The 13,572-nt window shown below is 41.5% G+C and overlaps 1 protein-coding gene across 1 annotated transcript in view; it reads left to right on the top strand.

Annotated features, from left to right (window-relative positions):
• LOC106940045 (semaphorin-6A-like) overlaps window positions 1–10,968 on the top strand; it is a gene marked incomplete at its 3' end in the record, with an annotated part of 45,842 nt that extends 34,874 nt beyond the window's left edge. The window contains exons 12-16 of the mRNA XM_015022670.1: window positions 145–222; window positions 6,133–6,191; window positions 6,989–7,009; window positions 7,234–7,254; window positions 10,786–10,968. Of these exons, the coding sequence (XP_014878156.1) occupies window positions 145–222; window positions 6,133–6,191; window positions 6,989–7,009; window positions 7,234–7,254; window positions 10,786–10,968 (362 nt within the window). The remainder of the gene's footprint in view (window positions 1–144; window positions 223–6,132; window positions 6,192–6,988; window positions 7,010–7,233; window positions 7,255–10,785) is intronic.
• Between the last annotated feature and the right edge of the window lie 2,604 nt (window positions 10,969–13,572).

Genomic DNA, 13,572 nt, shown 5'->3' with positions numbered 1-13,572 from the left:
TGGAAAGGGATGGAAAAGGCAAAAAGTTTTTGGGGAATCCCCCCTTTTTTTCCGTTTTTTTAAAAATTTTTTTTTTTTTTTTTTTTTTTTTTTTTATAATTCCAGTTTGTAAAATATGTGATGTTAATAATGACTGTCCTTCAGATCCTGCATAGCCTCCAGGGACCCATACTGTGGTTGGGTGTCAGAAGGTGCCTGTCGACAGGTGACTACCAACACCAAGTAAGTAAAGAGAGGTGAAATCACAAGAAAAGCACGATTGTTGCATGTCTAATTATTAGTGTTTTATCAATATTTCCTGTACAAGTAGTAATTTTTATCCAAAAATGCTTATTGTACAGAATATTATGCATTTTTCCATTCTGCTTATTATAGCTTAATATTGGGAATATAACAACCTGATATAAGCTGGCTAATTACTCAGCCATCACCTGTGGTTAACACACATGTTGCTTACTGGTTGCCAACTGTAGTGACAAAACGATGTTCCCTAAACAGGAATGATCGGAAGAGCTCCTTTCGTTTCCACTCCATTGGCCCCTCATACTTTTGTCTTGCTAACAGGCTGCTGTTCAGGCCTGAACCTTTTATAAAGTGCATCTTTTTGTGAAGCTTTACAAGGAATTATTCACATGTTGTATGTTGTGATTGGGGTTTTTTTCTGCCCCTCCCAAAAAAAAAAAAAAAAAAAAAAGTTTAAATGTTTTTCCTCATGTAAAAGTTCAGCTATTTTCCACCAAATAAATCTGAAACATTTAGCCATCATGCATTGTTTTTTAATGCAACATGATTTTCACAGTAGAGTTTAAAACTTTATTGAAGTAATAGCAGGCGTATGTCCCAGCTTTAACACCAGTTCAAACAAACTGATTAATCAACAATGTTTTGGATAATTTCTTGCTCCTCTTTCCACCTGAACAAACATTCACTCATAATCCTTCTGGTACATGGGATCTTTTTTCTGCATTGAAACAACTGAGGCTCATGAATATCTGTGCTTTACTCTAAACCATCAGTTTCACTTACACCAGACCTCTGGACTTGGTCAAATTCCACTTTTTTTTTTTGTAAAACTTGCCATTCCTCTGTCAATTTGTCTAATTTTACAGTGTGTAAATGCAGCTGCCTGCAGCGGCAGTGTTGTTGGAAAGATGAATGGATGGAAAGTGTTGTTTGCCCAAAGCCTGGGGTTGGGTACAGTGCTGGGGAAAGTCTGATGGCCGCTGCAGCTATAATTTTGTGGCTGTACTTATGACACAGAACCAGATTATACTTTCTGAACAAACAGCATGAGAAGGTCTGTGGTGGGAAAAAACATTAAACAGATGAAGTCATAAAAAGGGGCCGCTGCTCAACTGGCTTTTTGACGATGAATGAGTTTGATTCTACTCCTTCAAAACCGACTGGTTCTGCATGCTAATGGGCCTCGTGAACACAGAACACGCATAAACCAACAGACGCTTCCCATCCGGTCATTATTCCCTTGACAATTCTGACATTTTCCACTGTGCTGCAGGATTCAAATCAGATGCATTAAGAGAGGCATTGATGGCCATGAGACAATAACAAGGCAAAGGTTTTAGCAGCAAATTCAGGAAAACAGAGTGTTGCCATTCTGGGATTTTCAGAGACAGATTTGAAAATAAATCCAAGACTTTCTTTGCATTTCGAACAAACCAGCGCCAAATCAGCTGCAACAGGAATAAATTGTTGGATCTCACTAATCAGTTATTTGTCATGAAGCGGTGATTGTGAGGTGGTGAGGATTAACGCTGAGACCCAGGTTATAGTGATGATGATGAAGATGATTTAATAAAGAGAGCTCAAACAGTCCAATACAGGCAGCACGGCAGTGTGTGTGTCGGCAGGGAGCCGATACACACACAACAACTGATATACGACATTAGACGAGGAACACAGACAACAGGTGGGACTAAATAAACTGGGAGGGAAATCACAGGAACGAGACACAGCTGGGATCAATCAATGGGGAAGACGCAGAAACAACGAAAACTCACAGGACAGAAACTGAACACAGAAAACCCTTAAAATAAATAAGCAGAAACACGGGTCATGACATTATTAGCTCTAATGTGCAAAATCTATTAACCTAATGTTTCAACAGGTATGTTCCACCTTTATTTGACCAATAAGCTTCTAACATTACTTGTTCTAGACTTCCAATGAATAATGCACACCTGTATCCTGTTGTCTGTAATCACTCGCCCTGTTGAAGTGTTCACTTGTGACTCTGATGAAGACAGTGTCGATCCTCAGTCTTGTTGATGATTGCAGAATAAAGCCAAGAATAATTTACAGCAGTTTTTATACCCATCTAATTCTAAGGTGGTCCTAATGCCAAAAAACTCTAAGAAGGTTTCATTTTTTGTGTTTCGTGAGTCTCAATCATAGACTCCTTATTTAGTGTATAATCACCCATTTTAGGACTGAAAGCTTGTTGTACCCTTGCTTCATGTAGCAGGATTTCTGAAAGCGAGAGATAAATAGTGTTTATCCTGGTGGTATCTGCTGTTAAAGCGGTCCGATTTATATTTTCTTCCAAATAACTTGTCTTACCTGCTTATGTCCATTCCTGCCTGTGCATCTATTTTTATCCCTCTATTTTCCTCCAACACACTCTTCCTCTCTTGCAACCCTCCCCTCCTTTACTTCTTCCATCTGGCCCCAATGGTAGCGTGCCAGCTTTCCCATGTGTAGTTATGCCTCTTATACCTACTGCCTGCAAACAGCTTGTGCTCTAGTCTTTTGCAATATGGTCCCTAGTCACCCGCTTTTTTCATGCATATAATTGCACCTGATTCTGAATGGTTGGTGTTTTGTGAAATAGCTGCACGGTTGTGTTGCTGTAATCAGCCTATCATATGAACAGACGCAGATATTATGGGCCCATATGCTGGTTTGAGACCCGATGAAGTGAAAGCTATAAATTAAGAAGGTAAATGACAGCTATTTGGGACCCATCTGCATATTTGCATCATACTGTACGTACAGTAAATTCCCTACTTTTCAGTTCACCTCTGATATGAATAATTGATGCCATTATGCCTGACCCACATTTCAGCAACCAAGTCCCCTGCATACAACCTCTCATCTAGTATAATAATCATATCTGATGCTAGGTGATAAATAATAAACACCATTCCTGGTTCCCTCCAGATCTGTAGAGCGCATCTCCAGTCTGATTTAAATATGCATTACACCGTACTGTTGCAGTGGGCTCTTAACCTTGAATGGACTTCCTGCAGTGTCGCATTCAGACGCACTGCATTTCAGTAGCTGTAACGCAGCCACTATGAGGATGACCTCCTTAACTCAGGGTTCACACTGCGGTTCATTCACTCTGTGTGCCAAGCAAACCCCAGACGCCACATCTATAAACTCAATGCTCATTGCTAATTCATCTCAAGTCATGTGGGATTTAAACCATGTAAGCTTCATCTTGCCACAGTTGATAACGTTAAAATCAACCTATATGGGGAACCATGACAACAAGGCTCTTGGAAATACACAGCATTTCAAGGCACAGCGATAAAATGCCTATGATGAGCGTTTGTCAGATATCAGGAGTGTTTTGACTATCTGTGCTGTTAGTTTTATCACTCTGTCTCTGCTTCGTGCCTGTGACTGACAACGATAAGAAAATCAGATCAACTGATGTTTCACATATGAAGATAGGATGCTACTCTTATTGTTGAGTACTGGATTTTAAAAGGGATTTGTTAATGAAGAAATCCTGTTTAATAGGAGACTAGTAAGTTGTACTCATAACTCTCACTGCAAAATTGCAAATTGGGAAGGACTTATATATGGTTTTAAATTTTGAGTGGTTTGCAGTCACGTGTTTTTGGGAGTCACCTAATAATAGCTCAACTTTGTGAAATAAAACTGCTTTTGAAAATGTCTCAGAGGTTTTTTAAAACATTGGTGAACGAAGACCAATATGAGGACCAATGAGCACAGCAGACATGTTAGAGAGGAAGTGGAGGAGATGTTATAAAGGTTATAAAACAAAATCCAAGCTATGAAGAGCCACAGCGAAATGATTTAGTTTAAAGCAAATTAATGTTGTGAGAATGGCCCAGTGAAAGTCAAGGCAATTGCATTAATTTAATCAAAAGTTGCTTCCACAAAGAATTGATTCAAGGAGGCTGAACACACATGACATTTTTCAGATTTCTTTTCTAAATGCAAAATAGTTTTTCTCTTTTTTTTGACATTTTTGTGATGCTCTAGCATTCAAAGCCTTTGCAGGGTGGGCTATCACAGTCTGCCTCATTCTGCTACCTATAGGGTGACAGTAATGGCTGAGGTATTTACATGAATACCAGAACACGTTATTCTTCTTGAAAGTTTCAGTGTTGTGCCTTCACGTTTCTTTAAAGCGATGGAAAGCTCTGCTTGTCTTACAGAAATCACCTGAGCTTGTGAGGTCTACATTTTTCCACACAAGGGAAGGGTGACGGTGTTTTGGAAAATAATCTCCTTTGTGCTATGATTGTGACCAGTGGAGGGTGAGGAAGACGAGAGACGGGTGGACGGACAGAGGAGGAGGAGTACAGAGGAAGGAATCGAGGTGGCGGTGAAAAACTGTCATGCGTGACCGTGATCCTGGTCGACAGTTGGTCCGCTCTGTTTCACCGATCTCCTTACAGCTTGCTTGGTGGTCTTTCAGGGATAAAACATGTCTCGGTGCAGACTGTGTCAGAAAATAACATATCCCAATCTCAATCTCTCTTATTCTGTCATATGATGGCCCTCAAGCACGGTTACCCCCCACTGCTCTCCTCTCAGCCCATGTGATTGTACTACACACTCACATTACTTCTCAAGCTAGATAAAGTCAGATGGAGTATAGATGGGAAATGATTGCACAATGTGAAGCACTCATGAAAATAAATTGGGAAATTGACTTTTTTTTTTCCTTCTTGCTAGGAGTTACATGCGAAAATTGATCGTGCTCTCATGTTTATAGATTGGATAGGAAGCTAAAAGCAGCAGAACTCTCCTGCTTAACTTAGCATAAATAGTGAAAGATATAGAAATAACACATTCACCCATTGGCTCTTTCATTTATAAGTAATGTATTGTTGTAATCTAAAATAAATAAGAGTTTGTACTCTTCTTGACTCTATAAAAGCGCCATAGGAATGTTAATGAGCTTTCAGCAAGCCCCCAATGCTAAGCTAAGCTAATGACAGTGGTATATTCCACCTGTACTGTGCCAAAATAAGATCAAACAGCACTACATTAAATGTTGGCTGTTTATTTTAACAACATGTCCTGTTGTGTGGTCAGAGTGTGAAAACTGAACATAGCTTACTTAGCATAAGTGAGCAATAAGCTATAATACATGCCAAAGTTTGGTTAAAACTGCCTTCTGACTAAACAGCATAAATCCAGCCTCTGGGTGGAAGAAATGACCTCGTTGAAGTGCGTCTTGAAGTCGAATCCTTACTTGTTTTCCAACTTGCAGCTGAAACACTGATGATCAGGCATTTCTCAGATTCTAGCTTATGAATGATAAATGACCTGTAACACTTTATTAAGTCCAAAGGAGCCAAAGATCTTCACACATCCATTTATAAGCTGATGGTGGTGAGCTATGTTGTAGCTGTCCTGGGGTAGTCTGACAGGAGCAAGGTGCCACCGGAGCCTCTGACCACTGACTGAAGCAGGAGTCCAAGCCAGGAGCCCACTGGTAACGGGACAAACTCCTACCACCGTTGCCCCTAAATAACTTCAATGTGCTATAAGTCGCCGTGTATTATCTCCTCCTCTGCCATAAAAACACAACCTTACAAAATGTTAGTCATTGTACAAGCCCAACAACATAAATCATAGAGAAAAACTATTTTCAACACTCCAAGCAACATCTCTTGTTCTAGATATTTACTTCACTGTCTGACGTCTGCATTACCACTGATTCAGGTCTCCAGGGTGCCTGCCAGGTGTTCTTTGCTTCCAGCACAGCATGGGACTTTCTGCATCCCACGCTGTGTTTCCAGCGTATGCTGTCTGTGGTGGTGTTTCTGTGTTAGCTTTCTCATGGCGTTGCTGGGTGTGGCCTGCCCCGTTTTCCGCCACTGACCATGATATCTCTGTTCCCTGCAGATCAGCCTTCGAGCAGGACGTGGAGCATGGTAACACAGATGGCCTGGGAGACTGCCAAAGTAAGCAAGCCCTCTTCACTCTTATCTTTCCTTCTCTTTTCCACACCTCCCTCACTACCACGTCGTCTCCTGTTTTCTCTGTTAACTCTGCTAACCTCTCAGCCCGTCGTTTCCTTCTTTGCTGCCGTCACCTTTTTCTTCTCCTGTCTGTTCTGGCCTTACAATTCCCTCTTTCAAGCGTCTTCCATCCATCTGTCCCTTTCAGCCTCTTGTGTCCTTTCCCCGCTGTTTCTCCGGTCCCTGGTCAATAGAGCCCTGTGTCCCATTGGGCAAACCCTGAGTTTCTTTTCGAGCATTTCCTCAAAAACACAAACAATTCAGCAGCACGCTGAGTTTGTAGATGTGAAAAGTCGCAGGAACTGTTATATTGAAAGCAAAAACAAGACTATTCAAAGGCAGCCTCTATTCTTAAAAGGTGGGCTTTTATTCTTCACACTTTGAGACAGTATATTTGTTCTTTTCAGGACCAAATGCACTCTGTTAGCACTTGCAAACAAGTACTGAAACTTTATTCTGTGTTTGATATTGAATCAAATCAGTAAATAACTCTATAAAGGCTGTAATTTTCTCCTTTGCTTTCATTTGTGTGTTTATGAGCTAACCCAGAGAATTATACCTCCATCAGCCGTAAAACCCTGAAAAATTCCCTTTGATTGGACGGAAAGAGAATATTGAGCTGCCAGCCAACTCTGAATTACTTTAAAAGTCATGGTTTTCCATCGTGTTAAAGCATATAAGCTCCCTTTCATTGCCCACAATAACAGGTTTCCTTTCGTTTTTCTTCTTTTTCTCTGCAGATACATTTGTGGCACTGAATGGTAAGTGTTCCTCATCCACCTCACGGCAATCAAACTCATAAAGGATGGAGTTTGAAGCTCCATCCTTTCCCCCACTAAATCTTTAACTTCAGCCACACCTCTTCATCAGCTCAGTCAGTCTTGCCCTCTCAAGCAAATGAAAAACTCCTCCCACATGTGTAAAGACAGATTATTAATGATTCCAGGTTTTAACCAAATTGATTTCATTCCTTTCTTTTTGATAGACATCCCTTCCGGTTATGAAGGTAATGGAAAGTCAGTCACGCTCTTACGTAGTTCCTTTTTGGTGTTTAAAGGTGGAAGAGATGAAAATCTTTCATCTTTGATACTGATTCCTTTAGTTTGTTAGACATTTTTCTCCCTCACCCTTTGTTTAGTAGCTCCATCTTCCTCCTTCGCTTGTGCTGCAGCATTGATTAGCTATGACCTTTGCTTTGTTAATTGGATGGATCTGGTTGTTGGTGGTTAAAGGCTTTGATAGTGAGGAAGTTCTTCGCTGTGTGCATTAGATGGGTGTCGATAGAGACCGCGAGATGTTAACCTGCCCAGTTGAGAGTGTGTTTATGCTCACCAAACAGCATCACACAGCTTTATTCATACGTATGCTTTTCTTATCCACCACGGTCTACCAGGGTTCCTTCAGCGTTGTCATAAGACATTCATCCATTCATTTATTCATCCTTCCATCAAACATTTATACATCTGGTTATCCATAAATACATCTATCACCTTTGCAGGAAGTATTAGTAGTGAACTTTGGTATTTTCACTTTCGTCTCTACAGGATGAGAACGTCGTCTGCAATTTGGGCTTTAAAAAATGTGCGGGACCCTGGTATCAGAATCATCCCTGAGTAGCTGATACTTGAAGCAAAGCCACTCTCATCTACATGTAAACTTACAAAGATATTCTTTATCTAATCACAGGACAAATTAGCTCTTTTTAGTGAATCCCTCTCAGCTCCATCTCGCGCTCTCTCTCAAACACACGCATACACACAGAGTGCCTCACAGCTGCCAGATCAAAACGGTCAGATCCATGCAGAATGACGAGAATAGATATTTTGAAGTCTCTCCAGCAAGCCCTCTCACTCACCCCCCTGTGGCTGTACTCCCACTGTGATTCTCCCTTCTTTTTGGAGATCCAGGGTCATCCAAAAAGCATCTGTGTTGGTGTGCTCCCCCTCCTCGTGTGCAATATGCTTAGAGATGTGCGTTTTGAGGCGCAGACAAAAAACTCACACCCGGTTTACTGCGTCCAGACTCGGTCCCAGCCATTTCCCGAAACCCTCTATCTATCTGTTGGCGGTTGATATGGATTTTAAGATAAATTATTGCAGCCTCTAAAATCTCATCTTTTTTACTCCAGACGAGACACCCTCGCCTCTCTTTAATCTGTAGAAAGAGAGGGATGTGCATCCGTTGGCAGTTTTTTTTCCCCCTCTCCTGATCTCGGAAGGAGTGCAGAGTCTCTGGGCTCCCTGTATGTGTGTCATCTGCCTGAATTGCACTTCCCCTGTTGGTGGGGTATGAATTATAAAATAGGCCTGTCACACTAATCTCTCAGCCTTGGGCCAATAGTTAAATAAATCATTTTAATGATTGCCACGCCACACAGAAGAGGAGGAGGCCTTGAGTGGCATTCTGCGAGGGGGGTCTGTTGTGAGCAGTCTCCTGGCGTCGCCTCCCCGTCTTCAAACACAAGCGTAAACACATATTGAACGTGCACATCCTCAAACAAACACACACTCCCATGCTGTCACCTCCTCCACGGAGAGGGCTTGTCAAAAGCGGTAACTGGGGGAAGAGATCTGCAGAGCCGATGTAGATAAAAGCGTCGTCGCTCTTAATCGAGGGCTTTTTTTTTTTTTTTTTCTCCTTGCCGTATGGCTTAAGTACATCATGGTATATCCCATTTATAGGAGCAAAACTGTTTAGGGAGGCTTAACTGTTAGCATGTGGGATGGTAATGTGATTGTCACGGTTCGAAAATACAGTCAAACAAAGCTTATGCATAAATTCTGCTCATGAAGAACAATGAGAAGCATAAGAAAGGGGGGTGGAGGAAAACTGACGGTGTAAGCAATGTCTGCATGTAAACAGGAGAGAGATACGCATGATCCATCACCCACAGAAGAGCTCACAGTGGGTTCACATCCACAGCTCACATTTCTATTTCACTGAGGTTTGTTGAGATGGACAAACACGTAGAGTAGAGTGGAAGGAAAATGACTGATGTTTTTTCAAACTTTTTGACAATGTAAAATCTGAAATGTGGAGTGCATTTGTATTCACCTCCTCCGATTCAGTGCTTTATGAAACCACCATTCATTACAAATATGTTTGTATTTACAGATGAACATGTTCACCCATTCTTATTAGTAAAGTTCAGGCAGTTTGGATGAACCAGTGAACAGCAGTTTTTAAGCAGTTTTATCAGTTGACTTCTGACACTTTGATTAGGCCATTCTGACACACCAACATGCTTCCTTCTGAACCAGAGTTGCCCAATTTCGGTCTTCAAGGGCCAGCGTCCGTCATGTCCAACACACCTTGAGCAAACAAATAGTTTATCGATCATTTAGAAATTTGAATTGGTTGAACTAGGGAGACATCAAGACATTCCAAGTTTTCTTCCAGTATTGATCTGCATTTAACTCCATCTATTTTCCCGTCAACTCTGAATATATCACTTCTCTACGGAAGAAAAGCATCCCCACGTCATGATGCCATGTTTCATCAAAAGGTGACTGATTGTTCAGGGACCAATATGGTTCAGTTTTGACAGTTGACATACCTAGGTCTCCTGTTTTGGCCAGGAAACTACCCCTCTTCCCCTCCATGCTCTCATATTAGTATTTTCCTGTAAACTTTCTGTATTAAAACATAATTACACACCGTCCTCTGCTCCTACGGTAGCACTGGCTCAAGAATTTCCCATAGTTTTAAATCTAAAACTTGACAGATATGAATTGATTGCACTTGAATTTCAGGGAGCTGAATATGAATGTGGACCGCCCTTTATATGTTTTTATTTTTAGTTGAAGACAATGTATTATTCCCAATTTTAACATACTTTGTGTGGATTTATCACATAAACTCCAGACACATAGGAAACGTATCACTTTAAGAGGTGTGATTGCTTTTACAAAGCTCTGAATCTGTTACTCTGCAAGTTCAAGAAGTTTACTCCAAGTTCCAGATCAGTTTTGTAGCTATGCACATTTAACTTCACAGCTACAAAACTGATCAAAACCTTGAAATGAACAAAAGTATACAAAAAAACAGCAGGGAGAAAATGTTCTGAGTTAAAGGCTCCTTTGTAGTTAAAGAGCAGTTACAGGCAGAATCCTCAACAGGACCAGTGAGGAGAAAGTTTGTCTTTTGTCCTACATATGACAGCGGGGCACCCTGTGGCTACAGTGGAGAAATTATCATCTGACAGACCCAGCAGAGATCTGACATGTCAATCAGAGCAGGACGGGGGGAGACGATAGACACGCAGGGAAATGACAGGAAGAGGAAACGTGTCAATCCTTAGAAACACACATGTAATTGGTAATGAGCTGCAGAGGGTCACAAGGGAAACACCTTGTTAACCCTCACACAGCCCAGCAGCTGTCTGAGTGTGTGTTTATTCATCTGAGGACTGAATGTGTGTGTATATATGTGTGTGTGCGTGTGTGTGAGCAGTCTAGCTGGTCTGTCTGTGCCTGTGTCCACTGGAGCTTGGTCCTGTTTGCTCTGAGCAGAAGTTAACCTGTGCTGTGTCCGACAGGCCACCACCACCATCACCACACCCTTTCACTTCCCACCTCGGCCCTCCCCGAGGCAGCCGAGGGGCCCCTGGGGCGGAAGGACCCCCCTATGAGTTCAGACAAAGGGGAGGACCCTTATGTGGCAGTGCCCTCTCAGACTCAACCTGAAGCCACTGGTAAGCCTTGGAACGTAACAGAAATCGGTCAGTTTGGTCCATTGTTGCCTGTGGCAACAGGCTAATGAGGGGGGAAGGGTGGGGATGTAAAGTGGAAGGGGGTAGGGGAGGTTTATGTAATTGAGATTTACGGCTGCCTTGCTGCTTCCAGCTGACGCGGTGTATAGATGGTGGATGGTTTTCTCTCTAGGGGACAAATTGCCTCATGCTGTGCACGAAAAACCAGCTGCAGAAAAGTAGCAAACAAGCGAGATGACACACGTTCACCCATGTGCACCTACACACTCAGCGCTCATTAGGATGCACACTCAAATACACACACACACACACACACGCAGAGTAGTGTGGATTTATTATCTGTGGACTGTAATGTCCCATAGGAGATGTAATATCCAGACCATTACACTCTGAAAAGGAAGATGGCGATGTATTTATTTCCTGGAGAAGATGGCCTGGTTGCCGGCTGTGCCATCCTTCGCGACACGGTGACATGACATTGAACGCCCTTTTTTCTCCTGTGTTAACAACCTGCCTAATGCTGTGCCGCCTCAAGGGCAGCTCGTTGGATAAATGAGTCACAGAGAAAAGGATAGAGGAGGAGGAGACTAGGGACCAATCGAAGGAGGGAATTTAAAGGTCTCTGGAGGGCCGCCAGTTCATTATGATGGGACAGACCGATGTATAACACACCCTATTAAAGCAACACGTCACTTGTTCATGGTTCTGCAATTAGAACCAGCTTCAACATTGTTAAAAATATAGGCTATAAAAGTTAATTGATAATAAAATAATAGAGTCCCTTGCCAACTTATTCAAACCTACTGAACATTTCCAGACATTTTATATGGATTTTATGTGATTGACCAACATAAGTCAAAGGACATGACAGTTAAATGGAGGAAAATGCAGTTTTTCATTTTATACCTGGAGAAATATATACGAGAACTACACTATGGAATTATTTTTAGCCCTTTTCTTTGATAGACATGAATAAAACTGCAACCTAACATCTCAAAAAATCATTTAATTAGAAAATAAGAGCCCAGCTGTGCATAATTGAATGTCAGTATGAGTCCAGCTGTCCTGTGAACAAACAGCAATCAATGTATGATGTTGCAGATCAGCTCCAACAGGGTTTGGTTATAAAACAACATCCCCGGCCTTGAATATTTACTAAAATAATTCAGTACCTTATCAATACATGACGACAAACTGACAGGCTGGACAAGAAAAGCATCAATCAAAGCTAATTGGTCTGTAGTGACTCGGGAGGAGCTACACACATCCACAGCTCAGGTTGAGGACTCTCTAAAGAACAACTTTTAGTTATTCATAATTCTCTCACGGCAAAATGAAACGGCTGAAGGAAAGACATAAGAAGTGGTGAAGGGGTTAAACCAAACATGTGGCTAAAGGATGAGACCAAACTGAATTTATCTGGCTGGTAGGGAAAATGCTGTGTCTGGTAGGAAATTAGCTGTGGTGAAACATGATAGTGGAAGAATCATGCTGTGGAGATTTGGTCAGAGAATTTGGTCAGAGTTTTATTTTTTTTTATTCTGAAAACTATGTCACGTTTCTTCAACTTCACCAAAATGTACTGATTAGCATTGATACATTATACAAATCCTGACGAAATCTGAAAAACTTGAAGGGTTATGAAAACTTTAAACTTCTATTAACAGATAATGTTATTTATTAGAGGCGGATCCTTCAATCGCGAAAATGCTGTAGGTGTAAAAACAGCCATAGCAATAAGAAAGCAGCTGTTGAGCTCAGACAGAAAGCTTTCGTTTCACACAGAGATTTGTGGCGTCTTCAGCCTTCTGGGGAGTGAATACAACCTGAGCGAGAACACAGGAAGTCATTTCATTCACAGGCTTGTAAAAGTCTTTGAAGAATTCAACTGTTGACAAGCAAGACTGATAGGCCGATTGTTCCTGTACGGAAAAAAATACCCTCAAACGAGTTCAAAAGTATTTGGCGATGCCAATCAGATGTGAGGGTTCTCCGCATGAGAGCCATAATCTAGGACTAGAGAGAAATCACGCCATCTCCTAGTTATAAAGCGTTATTTTGGTTCTGCGGTAGGAATTTCTGCGTTTCCTGTCTATGGAGGAAACACAGCAGAGGCAGCTGGAAGCAGCAAAGGCACCAGTAGGTAGATCCAAGCACAATGGTGGCAGAGACTTCAGACAGCATGCCTACAGCCAGCATCACAACATGCTGCCGTGCCTCCAGTTGCCTTTACCTGAGCAGATGCAGAATTACTTGGCTCAACAAAAGCTAAAATCTATCTTACACCCAAATTACCTGCAAGGGTTTAGATTCATTTCGAGGGGGAATGTTGGGAGTTTTACGCTCAGGTAATGGCAACTTGGCTTCATATGTCAAAACAATGCTTTCTGCTGTTTTTTCTGTATGATCATTGCTATTATTATTATTATTATTATTATTATTATCTTTTATTTTTATGGGACACCTTTGCAGCTTGTTTCACCGTTTATTGGTTCAGTTTCAGCTCTGCAGACTTTTCTTTTTCCTTTTTCTCTAAAAGTCAGCTTTGATGAGATTTGCCTTTTATTTTTTCTTTATGTGAGCAGTTCTTGATGTTTTTGCATGGCTTGGTTT

Source organism: Poecilia latipinna, unplaced genomic scaffold, assembly GCF_001443285.1.
Source record: "Poecilia latipinna isolate Pla-1442-1.1 unplaced genomic scaffold, P_latipinna-1.0 Scaffold3073, whole genome shotgun sequence".
NCBI classification, from domain to species: domain Eukaryota; kingdom Metazoa; phylum Chordata; class Actinopteri; order Cyprinodontiformes; family Poeciliidae; genus Poecilia; species Poecilia latipinna.
The sequence above is the reverse complement of the archived record's forward strand: the minus strand, read 5'-3'. Positions and strand labels throughout refer to the sequence as shown.